Source organism: Nerophis ophidion, linkage group LG17 (assembly GCF_033978795.1).
Source record: "Nerophis ophidion isolate RoL-2023_Sa linkage group LG17, RoL_Noph_v1.0, whole genome shotgun sequence".
NCBI classification, from domain to species: Eukaryota; Metazoa; Chordata; class Actinopteri; order Syngnathiformes; family Syngnathidae; genus Nerophis; species Nerophis ophidion.
This window is the reverse complement of record NC_084627.1, coordinates 12,258,925-12,282,614: the sequence shown is the minus strand read 5'-3', so window position 1 is coordinate 12,282,614 and position 23,690 is coordinate 12,258,925. Positions and strand designations below refer to the sequence as shown.

At 41.0% G+C, this 23,690-nt stretch overlaps 2 protein-coding genes across 3 annotated transcripts in view; both read left to right on the top strand.

Annotated features, from left to right (window-relative positions):
- The window catches only part of LOC133536578 (protein phosphatase 1 regulatory subunit 3B-like), a 4,879-nt gene extending 1,674 nt beyond the window's left edge, over positions 1–3,205 (top strand). Inside the window, exon 2 of one of the 2 annotated variants that reach the window (XM_061877217.1) lies at positions 2,306–3,205. In XM_061877217.1, the coding sequence (XP_061733201.1) occupies positions 2,403–3,167 (765 nt within the window). In that variant the 5' untranslated portion in view covers positions 2,306–2,402 and the 3' untranslated portion in view covers positions 3,168–3,205. The remainder of the gene's footprint in view (positions 1–2,305) is intronic. The other variant, XM_061877218.1, reaches the window with a different exon arrangement.
- A 5,673-nt stretch (positions 3,206–8,878) lies between these two features.
- Positions 8,879–14,378, top strand: LOC133536101 (malignant fibrous histiocytoma-amplified sequence 1 homolog). The gene is made up of 2 exons (XM_061876304.1): positions 8,879–11,952; positions 13,745–14,378. Exons 1-2 carry the CDS (start codon positions 9,123–9,125, stop codon positions 13,873–13,875), a joined length of 2,961 nt encoding a protein of 986 aa, XP_061732288.1. The 5' UTR covers positions 8,879–9,122; the 3' UTR covers positions 13,876–14,378.
- Positions 14,379–23,690: the final 9,312 nt, after the last annotated feature.

The following is a 23,690-nucleotide window of genomic DNA, read 5'->3' as shown; positions in this document are numbered from 1 at the left end:
ACTTTGCTTCTTATAACTTTCAGAAAGACAATTTTAGCGAAAAAAATACAACCTTAAAAATGATTTTAGGATTTTTAAACACATATACCTTTTTAAATTCCTTCCTCTTCCTTCCTGACAATTTAAATCAATGTTCGAGTATTTTTTTATTATTATGAAGAATAATAAATACATTTTATTTTAATTCTTCATTTTAGCTTCTGTTTTTTCGACGAAGAATATTTGTGAAATATTTCTTCAAATTTATTAGGATTAAAATTCCCAAAAATTATTTTGGCAAATATAGAAAATCTGTAGAATCAAATTTAAATCTTATTTCAAAGTCTTTTGAATTTATTTTAAAATTTTTGTTCTGGAAAATCTAAAAGAAATAATGACTTGTCTTTGTTAGAAATATAGCTTGGTTCAATTTGTTATATATTCTAACAAAGTGCAGATTGGATTTTAACATATTTAAAACATGTCATCAAAATTCTAAAATTGATCTTATTAAGGAAAAATTCGATTCGAATTACCTAGTTTTTGTATTTATTATTTTTGGTTGAATTTTGAATTTTAAAGAGTCGAAATTGAAGATAAACTATGTTTCAAATTTTAATCTTCATTTTTTTTCGTGTTTTCTCTTTTAAACTGAGATGCTACCTCAGTAGAAGCATTTAAGTCTCACCTTAAAACTCATTTGTATACTCTAGCCTTTAAATGGACCCCCTTTTTAGACCAGTTGATCTGCCGTTTATTTTCTTTTTCTCCTATGTCCCACTCTCCCTCGTGGAGGGGGGTCCGGTCCGGTGGCCATGTACTGCTCGCCTGTGTATCAATGGGGACATCTCTGCGCTGCTGATCTGCCTCCACTTGGGATGGTTTCCTGCTGGTCCCACTTTGGACGGGACTCTCGCTACTGGATCCACTTTGGACTGGACTCTCACGGTTATGTTAGATCCACTATGGATTGAACTTTCACAGTATCGTGTTAGACCCATTGCTTTCGGTCCCCTGGGGGTTTCTCATAGTCATGATTGTCACCGACGTCCCACTGGGGTGAGTTTTTCCTTACCTTTATGTGGTCTCTACCGAGGATGTCGTTGTGGTTTGTGCAGCCCTTTGAGACACTGGTGATTTAGGGCTATATAAATGAACATTGATTGATTGATTGATTGATCGATTGAATTAAGTGCTGTTTTTTTTTTCATAATTTATTCTCTACAAAAAATCTTCCGCATGTCCTTGACCTCTGTGAAAATAATCTTTATTATTTTTAAGCGATTCACACTACAAATTGGTAGTGGCGTAACCTGGAGGGTCTCCAGCAACAGTGAACTGTGGTGGGTTTACTTTCTCGCTTCGGTGCCGGCTCACTCATGAGAGCCGGACCTTTAACGGAACACAACTTAGGGGCGTCGTAGGTGCCGTTTTAAACCGTTCAATTAAGTGTTTTTTTTTTCATAATTTATTCTCTACAAAAAAATCTTCCGTAAAAGGAAAAAAAATGTATGACGGAATGACAGACAGAAAGTGAAGTGAATTATATTTATATAGCGCTTTTCTCTAGTGACTCAAAGCGCTTTACACAGTGAAACCCAATACCTAAGTTCCATTCAAACCAGTGTGGGTGGCACTGGGAGCAGGTGGGTAAAGTGTTTTGCCCAAGGACACAACGGCAGTGACTAGGATGGCGGAAGCGGGAATCGAACCTGCAACCCTCAAGTTGCTGGCACGGCCGCTCTACCAACCGAGCTATGCCGTTGTGTCCTTGGGCAAAACACTTTATTACCCATTAGTTTATGTGAAGTGAAGTGAAGTGAAGTGAAGTGAATTATATTTATATAGCGCTTTTCTCTAGTGACTCAAAGCGCTTTACATAGTGACACCCAATATCTAAGTTACATTTAAACCAGTGTGAGTGGCACTGGGAGCATGTGGGTAAAGTGTCTTGCCCAAGGACACAACGGCAGTGACTAAGATGGCACAAGCGGGAATCGAACCTGCAACCCTCAAGTTGCTGGCACGGCCACTCTACCAACCGAGCTATGCCGCCCCATATATAGATTTTTTTTTATTCAAGGTAAATTGAGCAAATTGGCTATTTCTGGCAATTTATTTAAGTGTGTATCAAACTGGTAGCCCTTGGCATTAATCAGTACCCAAGAAGTAGCTCTTGGTTTCAAAAAGGTTGGTGACCCCAGAGTTAGTGTATACAAAGCTGGCATGGAGGTAATCCATACAACATCTTAACATGGTTGCTCTTACTAAATCAAACATATCAAAGTATCCTCTGAATCCTTAGGTATGTCTTCTTGTCTTTCAGCGTCGCCATCCGTATCAAAATTGCTTGTCTTCCTCAGGGGGCGCCATGCCAAAGCTAACGAGCTGACCGAAGCTTGGCTGACCCCACCCAACCTGACATGCCGACGGACATGGCGCTGCCCCTGTACCTGTCCAAAGAGGACTTGGTCTACAGGAGTGGCGCCCCCGCTGCCTCCCACCGTCACTTGGGCGGCAAAGTGAAGAAGCAGGTGACCTTCGCCGACCACAGAGGCCTGCCACTGACCAGGGTCAAGGTCTTCTCCCAGTTCACAGACCCCATCGAGATCCCTCTTCTAATCCGTCGGACAGCGAGCGTGGCACCCAGTGCCAAAGGTGACAAGCTGGTCCTGGACTTCAGCCAACCGTCGTCCGATTACATTCACTTCCGCCAGTGTCTGGAGAGGAACTGCGTATGCCTGGAACACTGCGTGCTCAAGGACAAGGCCTTGGCAGGCACCGTCAAGGTAAAGAACCTGTCTTTTGAGAAGCGAGTCAAGATCCGCGTCACCTTTGACTCCTGGAAGAGCCACTCGGACGTGGACTGCGCGTATGTGAAAGACTCGTACCCCACGCGGAACAGCGACACCTTCTCCTTCCAGGTGAGTCTGCCGGAGCTCCTCCCCCCGCAGCAGCACGTGGAGTTCGCCGTCTGTTACCAGGTGGGCGGCGACGAGCACTGGGACAGCAACCACGGCCAGAACTACTGCATCCTGTGGGCGTCGGCCAAGCAGCGTCGCGACGACGCTCGACACTTTAACTCAGGGATCCACTTGGACCGGTACGGCAGTCCCACCTGCGGACACGGCATTTTCCCCGAGTGGCCGAGTTACGCCGGCTACGAGAACATGGGCCCGTACTACTGACTACTTGCCAAGGCGAGATGCCTAAGTCGTGCACTTTTTTTAAAAAAAAGAAAGAAAAACAACATCCAACCTCTATTGACCAAAAAGTTGTAATTTTAAATCTTCTGAATGAAAGGCTTCTTAATAAAGACACACCTTTTTAAATGTGCAGACTGTGATGAAAGCATGTCCTCCTGACCAAAACCACCTGTTTATTGTCTTCCCATGTCTTTTATTAAATTAAACATTTAAAGGCCTACTGAAAGGAGATTTTCTTATTCAAACGGGAATAGCAGGTCCATTCTACGTGTCATACTTGATGATTTCGCGATATTGCCATATTTTTGCTGAAAGGATTTAATAGAGAACATCGACGATAAAGTTCCCAACTTTTGGTCGCTAATAAAAAAAGCCTTGCTTTTACCGGAAGTAAATAATGTGAGCCACCAGCAGTAAGAGCAATTCGGACCGAGAAAGCGACAATTTCCCCATTAATTTAAGCGAAAATAAAAGATTCATGGATGAGGATATTGATAGTGAAGGACTAGAAAGAAAAAAAAAAAAGCGGCGGCAGTGTGAGCGTTTCAGATGTATCCATCCATCCATTTTCTACCGCTTATTCCCTTTTGGGGTGGCGGGGGGGCGCTGGCGCCTATCTCAGCTACAATCGGGCGGAAGGCGGGGTACACCCTGGACAAGTCGCCAGGGCCAACACAGATAGACAGACAACATTCACACTCACATTCACACACTAGGGACCATTTAGTGTTGCCAATCAACCTATCCCCAGGTGCATGTCTTTGGAAGTGGGAGGAAGCCGGAGTACCCGGAGGGAACCCACGCATTCACGGGGAGAACATGCAAACTCCACACAGAAAGATCCAACTCAACTATAAACTTGCGAAACTGAAGAAGACATGGCTTTGATGTTTTTGCTAGGGTTTTGTTTCAGTACATCCATCCATCCATTTTCTACCGCTTATTCCCTTTTGGGGTTGCGGGGGGCGCTGGCGCCTATCTCAGCTACAATCGGGCGGAAGGCGGGGTACACCCTGGACAAGTCGCCACCTCATCGCAGGGCCAACACAGACAGACAACATTCACACACTAGGGCCAATTTAGTGTTGCCAATCAACCTATCCCCAGGTGCATGTCTTTGGAAGTGGGAGGAAGCCGGAGTACCCGGAGGGAACCCACGCATTCACGGGGAGAACATGCAAACTCCACACAGAAAGATCCAACTCAACTATAACCTTGCAAAACTGAAGAAGACATGGCTTTGATGTTTTTGCTAGGGTTTTGTTTCAGTACATACAATACAAAATATTTTGATGCACACAACACAAATCAGAATACTACGACACCTTACACATTGGTGTCTTAGGGGTTTCCCTTGGCCCACAGGTAATGCAAATAATCTGCAACCATGCATAATTAGACACATTTACTAGGTTAATTCTGGAAGATCCCCTTATCTGCTTATTGTTTTAATAGTGTTTTAGTGAGATTGTAAAGACATACCTCAAAGTCGGATGGCTGCGGTGAACACGCCGGTGTCTCAGAGAGAAGCCGAGGAGCCAAGCTCACAGCTGCCTTTTTTGACAGTTACTGCAGGAGGACGCATAAGCCACTGATGTCTCCGGTAAGATATATATCACAATTTTCCCATCCAAAAACATGCTGGGGTAGGGAACCTATGGCTCTAGAGCCAGATGTGGCTCTTTTGATGACTGCATCTGGCTCTCGGATAAATCTTAGCTGACATCGCTTAACACGATAAGTAATTATTAATTCTTCTGGTAATCACAGAGTTAAAAATAACGTTCAAATTATAAAACATTCTCATGCATTTTAATCCAACCATCCGTTTTTTTTATCGCACCTGTTCAAGATGTCGCATTAATGGTAAGAAGTATTTTATCCATTATTGGTTAACTTTAGAATAATGTTATTAAAAAGACTAAGAGACTTATTATGCTCTAAAAATGTTGGTCTTACTTAAAAATGCATGCATTTAGTTGTATTAAGTGTTAAAAAATATGATATGGCTCTCACGAAAATACATTTTGAAATACTTGGCTTTCATGGCTCTCTCAGCCAAAAAGGTTCCCGACCCTCTGGCGTAGAGAAACATGTTCGCTTGACCACTCTATGTTAAAGCTTCACAACAAACAAACACCGGCTGTGTTTCGGTGCTAAAGACAGCTGCAATCCTCCGCTTTCAACCAACAGCATTCTTCTTTGACGTCTCCATTATTAATTGAACAAATTGCAAAAGATTCAGCGACACAGATGTCCAAATTACTGTGTAATTATGCGATGAAAAGAGACGACTTTTAGCCGTAAGTGGTGCTGAGTTAGTATGTCCCCTCCAACCAATAACGTCACAAACACACGTCAATTTAAAATTGTAATTTAGTAAACTAAACTGGCCCTATTGGCATGTGTTGCAATGTTAAGATTTCATCATTGATATATAAACTAGGCTTCACGGTGGCAGAGGGGTTAGTGCGTCTGCCTCACAATACGAAGTTCCTGCAGTCCTGGGTTCAAATCCAGGCTCGGGATCTTTCTGTGTGGAGTTTGCATGTTCTCCCCGTGAATGCGTGGGTTCCCTCCGGGTACTCCGGCTTCCTCCCACTTCCAAAGACATGCACCTGGGGATAGGTTGATTGGCAACCCTAAATTGGCCCTAGTGTGTGAATGTTGTCTGTCTATCTGTGTTGGCCCTGCGATGAGGTGGCGACTTGTCCAGGGTGTAGCCTGCCTTCCGCCCGATTGGGGGACGGCGTGGCGCAGTGGGAGAGTGGCCGTGCGCAACCCGAGGGTCCCTGGTTCAAATCCCACCTAGTACCAACCTCGTTACGTCCGTTGTGTCCTGAGCAAGACACTTCACCCTTGCTCCTGATGGGTGCTGGTTGGCGCCTTGCATGGCAGCTCCCTCCATCAGTGTGTGAATGTGTGTGTGAATGGGTAAATGTGGAAGTAGTGTCAAAGCGCTTTGAGTACCTTGAAGGTAGAAAAGTGCTATACATATATGTTTGTTTGTTTTTTGTTTTTTTTCCAAGATGGCGCTGCTGTAGTGGCTGCTGTAGGCAGGAGCTCTGTGCTCTTGCATCATCCTTTTGTGTTTCCCTCTTGTTTTCATGTGTTATTATATTTTTTTGCCTTTTGGTCCGGGACCCTTTGGGACTGTGTGACAAGGGGTGTCACTTTCGTGACCTCTGTGGTGCTTTTTTTGTGGACTTCTGGATCTGCCTCCCGGGAGCCTTTTGGCCATGGAGACCAGCTGCTGGGTCTCTGCTACACCGGAGTCGGTTTGGATGTACTGGAGGAGATGCGGATGAGGGGACAGGGCTGCGGAGCTGGCACTGAGCGCTGGGACGGAGAGGCTTCGCGGTGTCTTGGCTGGGTGAGCAGGTGTCGGACACCTCAGTCACCTTGGACGTATCATCGCTCATCCATGCGGACTGGACACTGGCCGAGAGTGGAGTCGGCTGTCTTGGTTGCTTTGTTGGGTCTGCTCCTGTCTCTGGCCATCCTCCTTCCACCACAGTGGATATGTTTCTTTTACTTTTTATTCATAGCTGTATGTAGTCAGCTGGAGGCGTGTCTTAATGAAATTAAACAATGGATGTCCGCTAACTTTTTGCAACTCAACGCCAAAAAAACGGAAATGCTGATTATCGGTCCTGCTAGACACCGAACTCTATTTAATAATACAACTCTAACATTTGACAACCAAACAATTAAACAAGGCGACACGGTAAAGAATCTGGGTATTATCTTCGACCCACCTCTCTCCTTTGAGGCACACATTAAAAGCGTTACTAAAACGGCCTTCTTTCATCTCCGCAATATCGCTAAAATTTGCTCCATTCTGTCCACTAAAGACGCCGAGATCATTATCCATGCGTTTGTTACGTCTCGCCTCGATTACTGTAACGTATTATTTTCGGGTCTCCCCATGTCTAGCATTAAAAGATTACAGTTGGTACAAAATGCGGCTGCTAGACTTTTGACAAGAACAAGAAAGTTTGATCACATTACGCCTGTACTGTATATACCTTTATATACATATATACATACATATATACCTGTACTGGCTCACCTGCACTGGCTTCCTGTGCACTTAAGATGTGACTTTAAGGTTTTACTACTTACGTATAAAATACTACACGGTCTAGCTCCATCCTATCTTGCCGATTGTATTGTACCATATGTCCCGGCAAGAAATCTGCGTTCAAAGGACTCCGGCTTATTAGTGATCCCCAAAGCCCAAAAAAAGTCTGCGGGCTGTAGAGCGTTTTCATTTCGGGCTCCAGTACTTTGGAATGCCCTCCCGGTAACAGTTCGAGATGCTACCTCAGTAGAAGCATTTAAGTCTCACTTTAAAACTCATTTGTATGCTCTAGCCTTTAAATAGACTCCCTTTTTAGACCAGTTGATCTGCCGTTTCTTTTCTTTTTCTCCTATGTCCCACTGTCCTTTGTGGAGGGAGTCCGGTCCGATCCGGTGGCCATGTACTGCTCGCCTGTGTATCGGCTGGGGACATCTCTGCGCTGCTGATCAGCCTCCTCTTGGGATGGTTTCCTGCTGGCTCCGCTGTGAACGGGACTCTCGCTGCTGTGTTGGATCCGCTCTGGACTGGACTCTCGCGACTGTGTTGGATCCATTATGGATTGATCTTTCACAGTATCATGTTCTCATAGTCATCATTGTCACCGACGTCCCACTGGGTCATTATTGTCACCGATGTCCCACTGGGTGTGAGTTTTCCTTGCCCTTATGTGGGCCTACCGAGGATGTCGTAGTGGTTTGTGCAGCCCTTTGAGACACTAGTGATTTAGGGCTATATAAGTAAACATTGATTGATTGATTGATTGAAGTGTCTGGTTGTATCTGCTGCTTTAATGTCTTTAATGTCCTATGTGTTCTTTGATGTTTGATGTTTCCCTGATGTGTACTATGGCTATGAGTTGTTGTTTTTTCCCCTTGGCCTCAGTCTGCACCCCCTCTCCAGGGCCCAGGCTAAGACTGATTTTTTTAAATTTTATTTTAATCTTCTATTTTTTTTCTCCCCCCCTTGTTTACCTGTATCTCATCTTTTTTTGTAAGGGGCGCTGGAAGCCGGCAGACCCGTCAGCGATCCTGTTCTGTCTCCCTGTAATGTTTGTCTGATCTTGAATGGGATTGTGCTGAAAATTGTAATTTTCCTGACGGAATAAATAAAGTACTATCTAATCTAATCTATCTACAAGTACAACCCATTTATTTTAGCTGAGATAGGCGTCAGCGCCCCCCGCGACCCCGAAAGGGAATAAGCGGTAGAAAATGGATGGATGGATATATAAACTATCAGACTGCGTGGTCGGTAGTAGTGGCTTTTAGTAGGCTTTTAAAATGCTGCTGAATGCAACACTTTACTCCTCTTGTTGTGTTCCACCCTGTGCAATGACACTCTTTGGCCACTAGATGGCGACAGTACATAAAGGCAGCAGGGCATCATGAGGAAATGACTCATAGAGAGCAGGATATTTTAATCGAATAGGCTAGAAATATCCGTAATAAAGTATGACAGTGTGTGTTTTTTTTTTTTGGTACCCTGGATTAAAAAAAAGAAGAATATCAATGCAAACAAAGATATTTGGCACAGAAGACTGGACATGGAATGAAATAAAAGTAAGGAAGTAAGAGTTAGGATTGAAATGGACTTTCACTAAGGCCCCGCCTGGAGGGGGCGGGATGATGACGTCGATTTCCGGGCTTTCTCCGAGTGTCTGCAGGAATAAGAAGAGGAGGAGAAGCGAGCTGTGCGCCGCCGACGACGAGCGTCCCGAAGCGGGCTTGAGGCCATGACGACGCCGCCCCTCCTTAAACCGCCGATCGGCAGCCAGCAGTCGCCATGCGGCCCCCCCTCCTCCACCGGAATGGCGCCAACAAGGTTTCCCGCCAGCACGGCTGATCCGCTCCAGCATGAGGACGCAGAATGAAAACAAGGAGGGGTGCGCGGGGGAGGAGAACAATGTGAAAGCGGGGCAGCTGTGGCGGGACGCCGCCCTCCGCTCCAGGAAGCTGCGGAGCGACCTCCGCCAGCTGACCCTGTGCTCCAAAGACCAGGACCTGTCCCACATCGAGGCCCTCAACCTGGGCAACAACTTCCTCCACGAGCTGCCTGAAGGTCTATCGTCCAGCCTCAACAACCTGCGCGTGCTGGTGCTCCGCAGGAACCACTTCACCTCCGTCCCGCAGGCCGTGTTCGAGCTCCTGCAGCTGGAGGAACTGGACTTGAGCTACAACCAACTGAGCGGCGTGGCGGAAGGTGTGGTCCGCCTGAGCGTGCTCAAGAAGTTGAGCGTGAGCCACAACAACATCCAGCAGCTTCCCGAGCACATCTCCGCACTGAGGCTCCTGGAGGAACTGGACATCAGTTTCAACCAGCTTCACGCCGTCCCCGCCTCGTTCTCCCGCCTGGCCAGGCTGCGCACGCTGGACGTGGACCACAACAAGCTGGGACGCTTCCCACCTGAGATCCTGGCACTTGGCGACTTGGAGGAACTGGATTGCTCCGGCAACACTTTTGAGGTGGTGCCGGAAGACGTGGCAGAGCTGAGGAGCGTGAAAATTTTGTGGCTGAGCAGCCTTCGCTTAAAGTCGTTACCTGAGACCTTCTGCGACCTGCAGCACCTGGAGAGCCTGATGCTGGACGGGAACCACCTGACCGTGCTGCCCGCCGCCTTCGGCGACCTGAAAAGACTCAAAATGGTCAACTTGTCCTCCAACGAGCTGACTGAATTCCCTTCGGTTCTTCTTAACATTTTGGGCTTGGAAGAGATCTACTTGAGCAGGAATAAACTCACGCAAGTACCGCCGGAAATCGGGCAGCTGCAGAATCTGGCCAATCTTTGGCTGGACAACAACGCCATCACCTACCTGCCCAACTCGCTGGTGGACCTGGCAAAGCTGGAGGAGCTGGTTCTCCAAGGGAACCAAATCGCCGTCCTTCCTGATGATTTCGGAAACCTGTCCAAGGTCAACATTTGGAAGGTGAAAGACAACCCGCTCGTCCAGCCTCCGTATGAGGTCTGCATGAAAGGCATCCCGCACATTGCCATGTATCAAAAGGAGCTGGCACACTCGCAGCTCGCCGTGAAGCCTAGACTCAAACTGGTTCTGATGGGACTCGCAGGGGCTGGGAAGACACAGTTGCGGCACATGCTGACCGGGTCGCACGAAACCGAAGCGGTCAAGGAAAGCGATGGAATCCATGTCGCCAGCTGGGTGGCGGAGGGCGGTCTCACATTCCTGGTCTATGACCTTTCGGGAAACCAGAACCTAGACCTCATTAAAGCTTTTTTCCTCTCCCACGGTGCGCTCTACATCCTGGTGGTGAACCTCAAAGCGTACTCGTCTTGTCACTTTTATGCCCACGTTGGCTACTTCCTTCACTTGCTGAGTGCCAAGGTGCCCGGGGCTGTTGTGTTATTGGTGGGCACGCACATCGACCGGTGTGGGGAGGCGGAGCTGGAGGAGAAGAGGCTTGACATCCACCGCCAGGTCGGCCTGCAGTGGAGGCGGGACGTCCAAGTCCTGATTAGTCTGGCGTTTAACGTGGACCAGGCTCTTCAACAGGGCTACGCTGCACGCACCTCCAACCCTTATAACGCCTTCTATGGCGTCTCAGACTGTAATCTGCTGCAGAAAAAGTCCAGGTTACAGTTCCTGTTGAGCAACCGCCTTCAGATCTTGTCTCCGGTGCTGAGCGTCAGCACGGAGACCCGGACTAACATCCAGCACCTGAGGGAGAAACTAACATTTGTTGCTGAGCACCTTGACATCTTCCCCAACCTTCACCGAGTGCTGCCCAGGTCCTGGCAGACGCTGGAGGAGCTGCACCTGAAGTCCAACGACATGTGGCTCACCTGGTGGGACGCGGCTCGCCTCGGGCATCAGGCGGGGTTGACGGAGGAGCACCTGCACAGCGCCTTGTCCTACCTGCATGAATGCGGCCAGCTGCTCTACTTTGAGGGCAACCCTGCCCTGAAAGATTATGTCTTTCACAACATTTCACGCCTTATAGGCGTCCTTAACGTTTTCTTTCAAAGTGATGTGCTGGGCCGCCTCTTACCAGAGGTCGAGGAGGAAGAGAACTTTGAGCCGGCGCGGCGGCAGAATCATTTGGAGACTTTCCTCCGATGCGGCCTTTTACCCTCCACCGCCATCCACCTGCTGTTCTGCCCCCCCGTCCAGACCCAGCGGGACTTGATGCTCTCCATGGAGCTTCTGGAGAAAATGGGCATCTGCTACTGCGTCAACAAGCCCCGCGGCAACTCCCCAAATGGCGCCGCCGTGCTGTTGTACAAGTTCCCTGTCTTCATTGCCAGCGAGGAGACCCAAGCGGACCAAAGCTCCCATCCTCCCTTCCAGCCGCTGTCGGTGGAGCAGCTGCAAATCCAATACAGCTTCCCCTTCCTGTTCCCGCCCGGACTCTTCGCTCGCTTCAGCGTGCGCATCGACAGCCACGTGGCCCAGAGGTCGGACGGCCCCGACCGCATTCTGGCATACCGAGGCAAGGTGCCGGTTGTGATCAGCCACCGTCCCTCTGCGGGGAAGCTCCAGGTGGACACTTTGTCCATCGCCAGCCACGCATCACTGCCAAACATCTGGACGGCGTGGCAGGCCATCACGCCGCTGCTCCACGAGCTCAACGCGCTGCTGCGGGAATGGCCCGGCCTTCACTACGCCGTCCACATCCTGTGCTCCAAGTGCCTCCGCAGGGGGTCCAGCAACCCACACGCCTTCCCAGGTAAACCCCGCCCCGTCCGCCAGGTGACATCACTACTTCTTGTGTGACACATTTTCATGTTGATTGTGTATTTATGATTCATGACCTCATCGCAGGCACTCATCCTGTTGCACGAGTTAGCGCGGCGGTTCTCAACATTTTTTTGTCATCCCCCACTTTGGACAAGGGGGAGTTTTCAAGCCCCGCCTCCCCCCGTCGCCACAACAGAACGCTAATGCCAAGCTTAACATTTTCAAGTTTATTGAACATCAAGTAACATTCAAGTCAGCGTTTCCCACACATTCATTTATTTGTGGCGGCTCGCCACGAAAGAACTACGGCCGCCACAAATAAAAAATAAAAAGAAATTTCAGCTTTTGACTTGCTTGACGGGCTTCAGAGGGGTTAGTGCGTCTGCCTCACAATACGAAGGTCCTGCAGTCCTGGGTTCAAATCCAGGCTCTGGATCTTTCTGTGTGGAGTTTGCATGTTCTCCCCGTGAACGCGTGGGTTCCCTCCGGGTACTCCGGCTTCCTCCCACTTCCAAAGACATGCACCTGGGGATAGGTTGATTGGCAACACTAAATTGGTTTGAGTGTGAATGTTGTCTGTCTATCTGTGTTGGCCCTGCGATGAGGTGGCGACTTGTCCAGGGTGTACCCCGCCTTCCGCCCGATTGTAGCTGAGATAGGCGCCAGTGCCCCCCGCGACCCCGAAAGGGGAATAAGCGGTAGATGGACTCGCTTGACCACTCATAAAAGCAATGGGACTCTGTCTGTGAATGGAGCTTGTAGTTACATATTATATGATCCGCCTCCGCTTGGGATGGTTTCCTGCTGGCTCCGCTGTGAACGGGACTCTCGCTGCTGCGTCGGATCCGCTTTGGACTGGACTCTCGCGACTGTGTTGGCTCCATTATGGATTGAACTTTTCACAGTATCATGTTAGACCCGCTCGACAACCATTGCTTTCCTCCTCTCCAAGGTTCTCATAGTCGTCATTGTCACCGACGTCCCACTGGGTGTGAGTTTCCCTTGCCCTTATGTGGGCCTACCGAGGATGTCGTAGTGGTTTGTGCAGCCCTTTGAGACACTAGTGATTTAGGGCTATATAAGTAAACATTGATTGATATAAATATGTAAATATGATATAAATATGTACATAAAGTGTTGTAATTATATTCCAACTCCGCGTTCTTCTTGGTCATTGCTGCCGCAAGAATAGAACAATAAACATTTTTTTTTAAGTGAAATTCCCTCCCGTTCCTCGCGCCCCACCTGTCATGTCTCTATTCCCCACAGGTGGGGCCCGCCCCACACTTTGAGAAACGCTGAGTTAGCGGTTATCCCCCGTACACGTGCGCTCACACGGTGTGGGTCATGTGATCCGGTCAAACACTGCATGAGAATGTTCTTCCCGAGGGATCAAAGGTCTCCGGCATTAGGAGTTTCTATCTCTGACACACACACACACACACACACACACACAGGTCGCTGGCCGGCGGTGTGTTGAGGCATGCAGACAAGCCGAGTTATTTTGGGATTCTTCTTGGTGTGCTGGAAGTAGGACAGGCATTCCTCGGGATGGGGGGCGGGGCCAAGACTGGGTCATGTGTTCAGAGTGCATATTTGCTTTGTACCACACTCTCACAGAGCTCTCACTGACATGCTCAAAAAAAAGTGCTCAGCCCCCCCCCCTGCTGGAGGGATGTGTGAATTACAGTCCTTCCTGCCTCTAAGCTGTGTTTATTTGTTTATTGGGTTATTAATAATGCACAGTATCTGATTAACAGTTTGTCTTTGTTGTGGCGCAGGTGAGTTGCTGGGTCAGCGGCGGCCTGACGGACTGACTGAGCTGGTCTGCCCAAAGAACGGTTCAGAGAAGGTCAACGTGGCTCTGGTCTTCCCGCCCACACCCACTGTGCTCAGCACCTCCCCCGAGTGAAGATGCCCCTCCCACAGTACTGCCTGCACTTTTCTTTAAGACTCTTCCATTCCATGAACCTTTTTTTAGTCACATGATGGCTTGCTCATGCCGTCAGAACGCGACTGGTCTCAGGACTCGACTCATGACTGTTTGAGGGGGGGGTGGGGGGGTGGGGGTTCGGTCACGTCCCAGCATGCAATGCCAAGCGAGCTTTTAATTTATTCTCCAGCCGATCTGAAATAGAACGTTGCATTCGTCATCCAGTTTGTGTCCTGAAGCTCACAAAAGGGCAAAGTTGCAATACCTTGTCGACAGGACGGCGGCACATTACCGTGGCAACACATGACAGGACTGCCGCAAAGAGCAATGATGATGATGATGTGGTTTTATGACGTAAATAATGCATTTTTATTTTTCTACCTTGGAGGCACTCAAAGTGCACGAGGAGGCTGCACGTTGAACACCAAAATAATAAACTTGATCAGCATTTATCGCTTCTTCCTCTCAAACACTTTGATCATTTTTTTACATAATTGACGGGATTCTCCTGTAGAACACACTCCGTGCTAATGAAATGAAGTAAAAGCTGAGCTAAAAAATTTAGGAAAAACATTTTTGAAGAAGGAATTTGTGTGTTTGCGTTGTTTTGTGCACCAGATGCAGGTCTATAACCTGGATTACAAACTCCTTGTACAGTAGGGGCTGGTGTGCTTTAAAGTTAATTTTATTTAATTTTTTATTGAACAACAAACATATCCACAATGTGCATGAAAAGTCAAGGCACTTTCAACATATTCAACAATTTTAAACATACAACAGGTTGAGCAAATTGCGACTTTAACAAAGCATGTCAAAGAAAGAAAATAAAAGCAAATACAAATAGAGTATTCAAAACAATAACAAACAGATCAAATTCAAAAAGGCAAAAAAGGGCTAATATAAAGAACTTTAAATGTGTTCAATATTAAAAATAATAATAAATATGATAAAATTGATATGATAAAATAAAAAAATATATATAATATGTATAATATGATAAAATGATATATGATATATATATAATATGATAAAATATATATATATAAATATAAATATAGGCTTCACGGTGGTAGAGGGGTTAGTGTGTCTGCCTCACAATACAAAGGTCCTGCAGTCCTGGGTTCAAATCCAGGCTCGGGATCTTTCTGTGTGGAGTTTGCATGTTCTCCCCGTGAGTGCGTTGGTTCCCTCCGGGTACTCCGGCTTCCTCCCACTTCCAAAGACATGCACCTGGGGATAGGTTGATTGGCAACACTAAATTGGCCCTAGTGTGTGAATGTGAGTGTGAATGTTGTCTGTCTATCTGTGTTGGCCCTGCGATGAGGTGGCGACTTGTCCAGGGTGTACCCCGCCTTCCGCCCGATTGTAGCTGAGATAGGCGCCAGCACCCCCCCGCGACCCCGAAAGGGAATAAGCGGTAGAAAATGGATGATAAAATTCAAAAAGACCAAAAAGGGGTGATTTAAATCACTTTAAATTTTAAAAATAAACAATTTGATAAAGTTCAAAAATACAAAATAAAAGGGCTAATTTAAATCACTTTAATTTGTTTTAATATTAAAAATAATAAACAATATGGTAAAATACAAAAAAGTGCAAATTTATTTCACTTAAAAAAAAAATATTAAAAATAAACAATAAAGTTGAAGTTAAAGTAGCAATGATTGTCACACACATACTAGATGTGGTGAACTTATTCTCTGCATTTGACCCATCACCCTTGATCACCCCCTGGGAGGTGAGGGGAGCAGTGAGCAGCAGCGGTGCCGCGCCCGGGAATCATTTATGGTGATTTAACCCCCAATTCCAACCCTTAATGCCGAGTGCCAAGCAGGGAGGTAATGCCTCCCATTTTTTTAGTCTTTGGTATGACAATATGATAAAATACAAAATTCAAAAAGACAAAAAAAAAGAGCTATTAAAGACTTTTAAAGTGATTAAAATTAAAAATAAACAATATGATAAAATACAAAATTTTAATAGAAAAAACAAGGCTATTTTAAATCACTTTAACGGTTTTCAATGTTAAAAAATACAAAATTCAAAAAGACAAAAAAAGGGCTAATATAAATCACTTTAAATGTTTTCAATATTAAAAATAATAAACAATATGATGAAAGTCAAAAAGACAAAATAGGGCTAATTTACAGCACTTTAAATTTGTAATATTAATATTAAAATATGTCATAAAATTTAAAAAGACAAAAGAAAAGGGCTGATTTAAATCACTTTAATTTATTTCAATATTAAAAATAATAAACAATATGGTAAAATTCCAAAAGACAAAAAAGGGCAACTTTATTTCACTTTAAAAAAAATTATATTAAAAATAAACAATATGATAAAATACAAAATTATAAAAGACAGAAAAGAACTGATTTAAATCACTCGAAATGTTTTCAATATTAAAAAATATAAACAATATGATAAAATACAAAATTAAAAAAGACAAAAAAAAAGGTTAATTTAAATCACTTTTAAAAAATGTATTATTAAAATTTGTAACAAACAATATGAGAAAATACAAAATTCAAAAAGACAAAAAAAGGGCTAATTGAAATCGCTTTAAAAGTTTTTATTAATAAAAATTATAATAAACAATATGATAAAATACAAAATTCAAAAAGGCTAATTTAAATCACTCTTTTTTTTCAATAAACATAACAAATTAAGGGCTTTTGTATTTTTAACCATTTTCAAAGACGTAATTGACAATTTGAAACTGTTATTTGACTAAATGAATAAACCAGCATTTCTATGTTAGCATCAAATATGCCACCTTTGCTCTCTTCTATAGTGAATTGGGACGTTCACAACATCCACACTCTTGTCTCTCAGCCAATTATGTGCACCTTTAAAGTCATGGCTGATCCTGTCCAATGAAAATACAATTTTTACAGTTCTTCTGACTTTGTGCAAAAATGTAACATTTTATTTTCTTAAAAATATTTACTTGAGATTTTTTTATTCCGTCCCATTGCGGTAATAACAATCAAGAACATCACAACCGAAATATAGACCTCAATAAATGTGTATGAATCTATTAGACAAGTAGAGTCATCTGGAAAACATGCCAGGCTAAAATCCTCAGTCTTTGTCAATGCTGTAAAATGGAATACTGTTTTTTTTTCAGTAATGAACCAAAACAGCAAATACTAAATTAGGGACGTAGCAATTATTAAAAATGCACAACATATATCAAACTAATAAATATTTAATAATAACGTTTTGTAATCTACAACCTGAATCAATAATCCATCTATTGTTTACTGTCTACCTGTGATTGTATTTTGGCTTAATATATGAACAAAACCATAGCAAACCAAAGAATACAAATCAAAAAACACAATTATTATGATTACTTATATCTATTGCTTTATTTTCCTAATTGTATCCATTGCCATGCAAAATACAGTAAATATTTCCATCCTGCTCGGTAAATATTTTATTGATTGTTTATAGTGCAAAGCACTATAAACAATATCAGGAAGAAATAAAGCAATAAAAAACACTCAACATTGTCAATAAACGCTACATAAACAATATATTGGATTATTCATGTCATTAATGTATGGAAGCCCGTTTCCGCAAAAAAAAAAATATATATATATATATATATCCCAATGGTAAGTCATAATTATGCGATAAAAAGTCATACTTATGAGGGGAAAAAGTAAAAAAAAAATGAAATAAGACGTCATAATTATTAGATAAAAAGTCATACTTATGAGGGGAAAAAGTAAAAAAAAAATGAAATGAAAAGTCAGAATTATGAGATAAAAAGTCGAAATTATGGGATAAAAAGTCATACTTATAAGGGAAACAGTAAAAAAAATTATGAAATGAAAAGTCAAAATAATGTGATAATGAGTCATATTTATAAGGGGAAAAGGTCAACAAATTATGCAATTAAAAGTCATAATTACGAGATAAAAAGACGAAATTCTGAAATAAAAAGTCATACTTATGAAGGAAAAAAGTGAAAAAATTATGAAATGAAAAGTCATAATTGTGTGAAAAAATAATGGAGTTAGTATGAGATAAAAAGTCATGCTAATGAGGGAAACAGTCAAAAATTATGACACGAAAAGTCGTAATGATGAGATAAAAAGTCGAAATTATGGTATAAAAAGTCATACTTGTTAGGAAAAAAAAGTAAAAAAAAATCATGAAATGAAAAGTCATAATAATGTGATAATGAGTCATATTTATGAGGGGAAAAGGTCAACAAGTTATGTCATTAAAAGTCAAATTTATGAGACAAAAAGTCGAAATTATTAAATAAAATGTCATACTTATGAAGGAAAAAAGTGAAAAAATTATGAAATGAAAAGTCATAATTGTGAGATGAAAAGTCGAAATTATGAAATAAAAAGTCATACTTATGAGGGGAACAAAGTGAAAAAATTATGACGTTATTATGAGATAAAAAAGTCAAATTTATGCGACAAAAAGTCATGCTAATGAGGGAAACAGTCAAAAAATTATGACATGAAAAGTCATAATGATGAGATAAAAAGTCGATATTATGGTATAAAAAGTCATACTTGTTAGGAAAAAAAAGTAAAAAAATTATGAAATAAAAAGTCATAATTATGAGATAAAAAGTCAAAATGATGCGATAAAAAGTCATGCTTATGAGGGAAAAAAGGCAAAAAATTATTAAATTAAAAGTTATAATTGTGAGATAAAAAGTCGAAATTATGAAATAAAAAGTCACACTTATGAGGGAAAAAAGTGAAAAAATAATGACGTTATTATGAGATAAAAAGTCATGCTAATGAGGGAACCAGACAAAAAATTATGACACGAAAAGTCGTAATGATGAGATAAAAAGTCGAAATTATGGTATAAAAAGTCATACTTGTTAGGAAAAAAAAGTTAAAAAATGATGAAATGAAAAGTCATAATAATGTGATAATGAGTCATATTTATTTATGAGGGGAAAAGGTCAACAAATTATGTAATTAAAAGTCATATTTATGAGACAAAAAGTCGAAATTATGAAATAAAAAGTCATAATTATGAGATAAAAAGTCAAATTTATGCGATAAAAAGTCATGCCAATGAGGGAAACAGTCCAAAAATTATGACACGAAAAGTCATAATGATGAGATAAAAATTCGAAATTATGGTATAAAAAGTCATACTTGTTAGGAAAAAAAAGTAAAAAAAATTATGAAATAAAAAGTCATAATTATGAGATAAAAAGTCAAAATGATGCAATAAAAAGTCATGCTAATGAGGGAAACAGTCAAAAAATTATGACACGAAAAGTCGTAATGATGAGATAAAAAGTCGAAATTATGGTATAAAAAGTCATACTTGTTAGGAAAAAAAGTAAAAACATTATGAAATGAAAAGTCAAAATAATGTGATAATGAGTTATATTTATGAGGGGAAAAGGTCAACAAGTTATGTAATTAAAAGTCATATTTATGAGACAAAAAGTCGAAATTATGAAATAAAAAGTCATACTTATGAAAGAAAAAAGTGAAAAAATTATGAAAGGAAAAGTCATAATTGTGAGATAAAAAGTCGAAATTATGAAACAAAAAGTCATACTTATGAGGGAAAAAAAGTGAAAAAATAATGACGTTATTATGAGATAAAAAAGTCAAATTTATGCGACAAAAAGTCATGCTAATGAGGGAAACAGTCAAAAAATTATGACACGAAAAGTCATAATGATGAGATAAAAACTCGAAATTATGGTATAAAAAGTCATACTTGTTAGGAAAAAAAAGTAAAAAAAATTATGACATAAAAAGTCATAATGATGAGATAAAAAGTCAAAATGATGCGATAAAAAGTCATGCTTATGAGGGAAAAAAGGCAAAAAAATTATGAAATTAAAAGTCAAAATTTTTCGATTACAAAGTCATGTTAATGAGGAAAAAAGTCAAGAAATTATTAAATGAAAAGTCATAATAATGTGATAATGAGTCATATTTGTGAGGGGAAAAGGTCAACAAGTTATGTAATTAAAAGTCATATTTATGAGACAAAAAGTCGAAATTATGAAATAAAAAGTCATACTTATGAAGGAAAAAAGTGAAAAAATTATGAAATGAAAAGTCATAATTGTGAGATAAAAAGTCGAAATTATGAAATAAAAAGTCATACTTATGAGGGAAAAAAAGTGAAAAAATGACGTTATCATGAGATAAAAAAGTCAAATTTATGCGACAAAAAGTCATGCTAATGAGGGAAACAGTCAAAAAATTATGACACGAAAAGTCATAATGATGAGATAAAAACTCGAAATTATGGTATAAAAAGTCATACTTGTTAGGAAAAAAAAGTAAAAAAAATTATGACATAAAAAGTCATAATGATGAGATAAAAAGTCAAAATTATGCGATAAAAAGTCATGCTTATGAGGGAAAAAAGGCAAAAAAATTATGAAATTAAAAGTCAAAATTTTTCGATTACAAAGTCATGTTAATGAGGAAAAAAGTCAAGAAATTATGAAATGAAAAGTCATAATAATGTGATAATGAGTCATATTTGTGAGGGGAAAAGGTCAACAAGTTATGTAATTAAAAGTCATATTTATGAGACAAAAAGTCGAAATTATGAAATAAAAAGTCATACTTATGAAGGAAAAAAGTGAAAAAATTATGAAATGAAAAGTCATAATTGTGAGATAAAAAGTCGAAATTATGAAATAAAAAGTCATACTTATGAGGGAAAAAAAGTGAAAAAATGACGTTATCATGAGATAAAAAAGTCAAATTTATGCGACAAAAAGTCATGCTAATGAGGGAAACAGTCAAAAAATTATGACACGAAAACTCATAATGATGAGATAAAAACTCGAAATTATGGTATGAAAAGTCATACTTGTTAGGAAAAAAAAGTAAAAAAAATTATGACATAAAAAGTCATAATTATGAGATAAAAAGTCAAAATGATGCAATAAAAAGTCATGCTTATGAGGGGAAAAAGGCAAAAAATTATGAAATTAAAAGTCAAAATTTTCTCGATTACAAAGTCATGTTAATGAGGAAAAAAGTAAAGAAATTATGAAATGAAAAGTCATAATTATACCATAAAAAGTCGAAATTATGAGGGGGAAAAAAGGCAAAAAAATATGAAATGTAAAGTCGTGATGATGAGATAACGAGTCAAAATTATGAGACAAGACATTTCATCTCATCGTCATTACTTTTTATCTCATAATTTCGATTTTTATTGTGTCTCACAATTATGATTTTTTTTCCATCTCTTTGAAATAATTCATACATTTTACCCGTGTAACTCATATTTAGCCAAATTCATACAAGGTTTTCCTCCAGAATGCACATTTTGTCAAATAGTCAATTACCTTTTTTTTTTTTTTTAAATATTGATTCCTTCATTTGTAGGGAAATCATAATACAGCTACTAAGAAAACTGACAGGCCCCACCCCCTGAAAAAAGAAAAATACAAATAAAAGTAAAAAATACAAAATAAATAAATCAATGAAATGAATAAAATATAAAATGGGTGGGGAGAGGGAAGTCTGGGCTTCCCTGCTTAGGCTGCTGCCCCCGAGACACAACCTCGGATAAGCGGAAGAAGATGGATATAACTAAATAAAAATGTTGTTGTTGTTTTTTTTCACCCATTGATTTATTGTCCAGGGTGTACCCCGCCTTCCGCCCGATTGTAGCTGAGATAGGCGCCAGCGCCCCCCGCGACCCCGAAAGGGAATAAGCGGTAGAAAATGGATGGATGGATGGATTTATTGATTGTCCCTTATCCTAACTGTTTTGGACCGAAGTTTCATGTATTCTGTTTAGTACATACAATTTTTTAATGTTAAGAAAAGAAATGGTTTTGTTTTTAGATTGTAATTTTAATCAAGGGTTGGAGAATGCAAAACTGTAATGTATTTTAAGTACATTCAACATTCATAAATCCAGAGTGTTATCATGCAAATTATTATTTTTGTATTATTTATCCATCCATCCATCCATTTATTTTTTATTTAATTTATTTTTTTATTCTGAGGCCCTGGGATAAGGTGGCAACTTGTCCAGGGTGTTCACTGCCTTCCGCCAGATTCTAGTTGAGATAGGCACCAAAGGGAATAAGCGGTAGAAAATGGATGGATGGATGGATGGACGGACGGATGGATGGATGGATGGCTGGATGGATGGAAATCAATAAAATATAAAATGGGTGGGGAGAGGGAAGTCTGGGCCTCCCTGCTTAGGCTGTTGCCCCCGAGACACGACCTCGGATAAGCGGAAGAAGATGGATGGATGGATATCCATCCATCCATTTTCTACCGCTTATTCCCTTTTGGGGTGGCGGGGGGCGCTGGCGCCTATATAACTACGTAAAAAAAAAAAAAATGTTCACCCATTGTTTTTTTTGATTGAATCTTATCCAAATTGTTTTGGACTGAAGTTTCATGTATTCTGTTTAGTACATACAATTTTTTAATATAAAAAAAAAAAAAGGTTTTGTTTTTACATTGTAATTTAATCAAGGGTTGGAGAATGCAAAACTGTTATATATTTTAGGTACATTTAACATTCATAAATCCAGAGTTTTATCATACAAATGATTATTTTTGTATTATTTATTTTTTATTTAATTAATTTTCTTATACTGAGGCCCTGGGATGAGGTGGCGACTTGTCCAGGGTGTACACCGCATTCCGCCCGATTGTAGCTGAGATAGGCACCAGCGCTCCTTGTGACTCCAAAGGTAATAAGCGGAAGAAAATGGATGGATGGATAAATGGAAATCAATAAAACAAATACAATATAAAATGGGTGGGGAGAGGGAAGTCTGGGCTTCCCTGCTTAGGCTGCTGCCCCCGCGACACGACCTCGGATAAGCGGAAGAAGATGGATGGACGGATATATAAGTAAATTAAAAAACTTTTTTTTTTCACCCATTGTTTCTTTGGATTGTCTCTTATCCTAATTTTTTGGGACTGAAGTTTCATGTATTCTGTTTAGTACATAACATTTTTTAATGTAAAAAAATAAATAAATAGTTTTGTTTTTACATTGTAATTTTAAACAAGGGTTGGAGAGTGCAAAACTGTTATATATTTTAGGTACATTTAACATTCATAAATTCAGAGTGTTATCATACAAATTATTATTTTTGTATTATTTATTTTTTATTTAATTAATTTTCTTATTCTGAGGCCCTGCGATGAGGTGGCGACTTGTCCAGGCTGTACACCACATTCCGCCCGATTGTAGCTGAGATAGGCACCAGCGCTCCTTGTGACTCCAAAGGTAATAAGCGGAAGAAAATGGATGGATGGATAAATGGAAATCAATAAAACAAATACAATATAAAATGGGTGGGGAGAGGGAAGTCTGGGCTTCCCTGCTTAGGCTGCTGCCCCCGCGACACGACCTCGGATAAGCGGAAGAAGATGGATGGACGGATATATAACTAAATTAAAAAACTTTTTTTTTTCACCCATTGTTTTTTTGGATTGTCTCTTATCCTAATTTTTTGGGACTGAAGTTTCATGTATTCTGTTTAGTACATAACATTTTTTAATGTAAAAAAATAGATAAATAGTTTTGTTTTTACATTGTAATTTCAAACAAGGGTTGGAGAGTGCAAAACTGTTATGTATTTTAGGTACATTTAACATTCATAAATTCAGAGTGTTATCATGCAAATTATTATTTTGTATTATTTATTTTTTATTTAATTAATTTTCTTATTCTGAGGCCCTGCGATGAGGTGGCGACTTGTCCAGGGTGTACTCCGCATTCCGCCCGATTGTAGCTGAGATAGGCACCAGCGCCCCCCGCGACCCCGAAGC